Genomic DNA, 2,500 nt, shown 5'->3' on the forward strand with positions numbered 1-2,500 from the left:
ACTTTCATCTCAACCCACCATGTGAGCAATGTTAGGTGGTGAATATTGCAACAAAACAGCGTGGGAAGGCGGTGCTTTATCACCAAAGTGGCTACGGCTTCGACCGTTGATAATGAACTGACCCTTACCGGGGTGACAGACCGTAGTTAGTCAACCGCAAATTTCTTTATTCCCCTGGGTCTCTTGGCATGACTGCATTGGCTCAAGCTTTCAAGGAATATATATTAACATGCAAATAAACTTTGTTCGCAAAAGATATTGTGCTACGAATATTTTGTGGCTGGACTTACTGAAGCCAGTGAAATTTAATTATTAGCAGCTGAGAGAAAACAGTCGCGTCACGAGACCCAGAGGAATTAACAAATTGGGCTTGATAAACTACGGGAACAAATTTTATTTGCATAATTATTAATGTTAATTCCTTGAAGGCTTGACAAATACAGTTACATGTACGATCGCAAACAGCCTACTACGTATAAAATCCTATTAACTACCGGTAATAAAAGTGGCATGAATGCGCAAAAGTTTGTTTACTACGGCTTTCAATTCTCACATCTTTCAATGCTTTCCGGTTTTGCGAATGTGTTTGAACTTTGTCAACGCAAAGGAAGCATGACTGTGATTTGACGACTGAGCCAATGCAGTCATGCCAGGAGACCCAGGGGAATAAAGAAATTTGCGGTTGACTAACTGTGAAGCCATGGCCACTTTGGTGATAAAGCACCTCCTATGCACGCTATTTTGTTGCAATATTCACTACCTGACGTTGCTTGCAGGACTGCTATTGCGTTGATGGTGGGTTGAAATGAAAGTTCAATCTTTGTCAGTTGATTCTGATGTGAAATTGTGGCGGTGGAAATATTATATCCAGGAATATTTGACTCAAATTTGTTGGCACCTGAGAATTTAGTCTCCAGCCTTGGGATTTTATTGTAACCGTTGACAACCACGAAATTGAGAAATGGCTCAAATTGCGTCAGATCTGGAAAATAACCACACAGGAAGGAAGCTATCCATGATGGCAATAAGGTTAGGCTTTTTAATTGAGATTTTTCTTTCTTCTCTTCTCTTTTCTTCTTGAGCTTTTTATTGGGATTCTCATACAAATCCTTATAATTATTTTTGTTGGCCATGCTCATACTGAGCTTGGGGCGCCTGTGAAGTTCGCAACTCGATAAGGCATAAATTATCTGAAGCGTTTGATTGTTTGACCATCGGGTTAAAATTTGTGTTTAAAATTTTCAGAGCGAGTCTCCAAAAGGAAACACAAACCATGGATTATCATTATCTCGAAAATGTGTAAATAATACAAAAACTTACTTTCCTTACAAAAGTGCTTATGATTCACGGTTTGTCGATCAGTGAACGAAGCTTTGTAAATAATGAAATGTGCTTGGGAATTGCCACATTTTTACATACGAAGATACTGCAAGGTCAATTAAAATCACGCACGAGCATCAAGCCACTGCACTTACAGATTTCTTACCGTCACGCGCGACATGATTCCTGTAGTGCACGAGGGTGGTAACTTACTTTTGAGCGGTACTGTACTATAACTTCTCTATTGCACCTTTACAATGATTAATAATTATCCTTAGTGTATTTCTGAGATCACATTCTAATCATTCAGCCTTTACATCAGCAGTTTTAATCCCTGTCAACAGTCTGTCAGCCTATTAATGTTTCAGCCTGATAACTGTTTTTGCATTGCTCAGGTTTATGGCAAACATGCGGGACATGACTGCAGACTGGCTACTGATATTGTGACAACAACACGGGAGGAACTCCGTGGCTGGTCTAAGAGATTAGGAGATAACTATGACTTGATTAAAAAATCAAGAAAAACTGTTGTTGACATCAAGGACTCCATAGTAAATACACAGCAATATGTGCGAAACAGAATTGTGAAGCACATGGGAGTTTTGAGTTCATGTATGAGACGACGAGAGGTTGTACTCAAGTGTGAAGTTGATGACAAAACCAAAAGGAAGCTTGAGTTGTTAGATGCACAAGAAAGGTATGAAAATCCTCCCTTGAAGCTTCAACTACTACGCTTTTCTGAAAAGTCTACAGAAAAGCAGTAAACTTTAGGTCATTGTCTTTCATGAGGTTGAGGTTAAGGCTTTAAAGTTGTGTTGATTCACAGTATTTTTGTGTTCTAAAAGGAAGATTTGGATGGTGTTTGTGGCTGCCAGCAGACTGCTGTTTGAAGGCTCCTGCTTGTCAAAGACACATGTGAAATCCCCCTGGCTTGTTATGGCCTCTCTTTTTAAACATTTACTCTCTACTACAGTCGCCCTTGTTACCTTAGATTAATTTAAAACGTTTCGCTTTCAAATTTAAAAAAATGCTGTAGGTGAAAAAATTAGAGACATTTCATAAACATACATTTTTCTGGTTAACTGGCCTACAAATTTTGTTGAATTTTAAATATTTTAGAGATTATTGTTAACATTATCTGGTAATGCTAAATGGGAAGTTTTCACTGCCCAGTTTCTTC

At 38.6% G+C, this 2,500-nt stretch overlaps 1 protein-coding gene across 1 annotated transcript in view; it reads left to right on the forward strand.

Annotated features, from left to right (window-relative positions):
• The window catches only part of LOC137999604 (uncharacterized), a 40,631-nt gene that overhangs the window by 8,068 nt on the left and 30,063 nt on the right, over positions 1 to 2,500 (forward strand). Inside the window, exon 3 of the mRNA XM_068845424.1 lies at positions 1,716 to 2,017. Coding sequence (XP_068701525.1) covers positions 1,716 to 2,017 — 302 coding nt within the window. The remainder of the gene's footprint in view (positions 1 to 1,715; positions 2,018 to 2,500) is intronic.

Source organism: Montipora foliosa, chromosome 4 (assembly GCF_036669935.1).
Source record: "Montipora foliosa isolate CH-2021 chromosome 4, ASM3666993v2, whole genome shotgun sequence".
In the NCBI taxonomy this organism is placed as follows: domain Eukaryota; kingdom Metazoa; phylum Cnidaria; class Anthozoa; order Scleractinia; family Acroporidae; genus Montipora; species Montipora foliosa.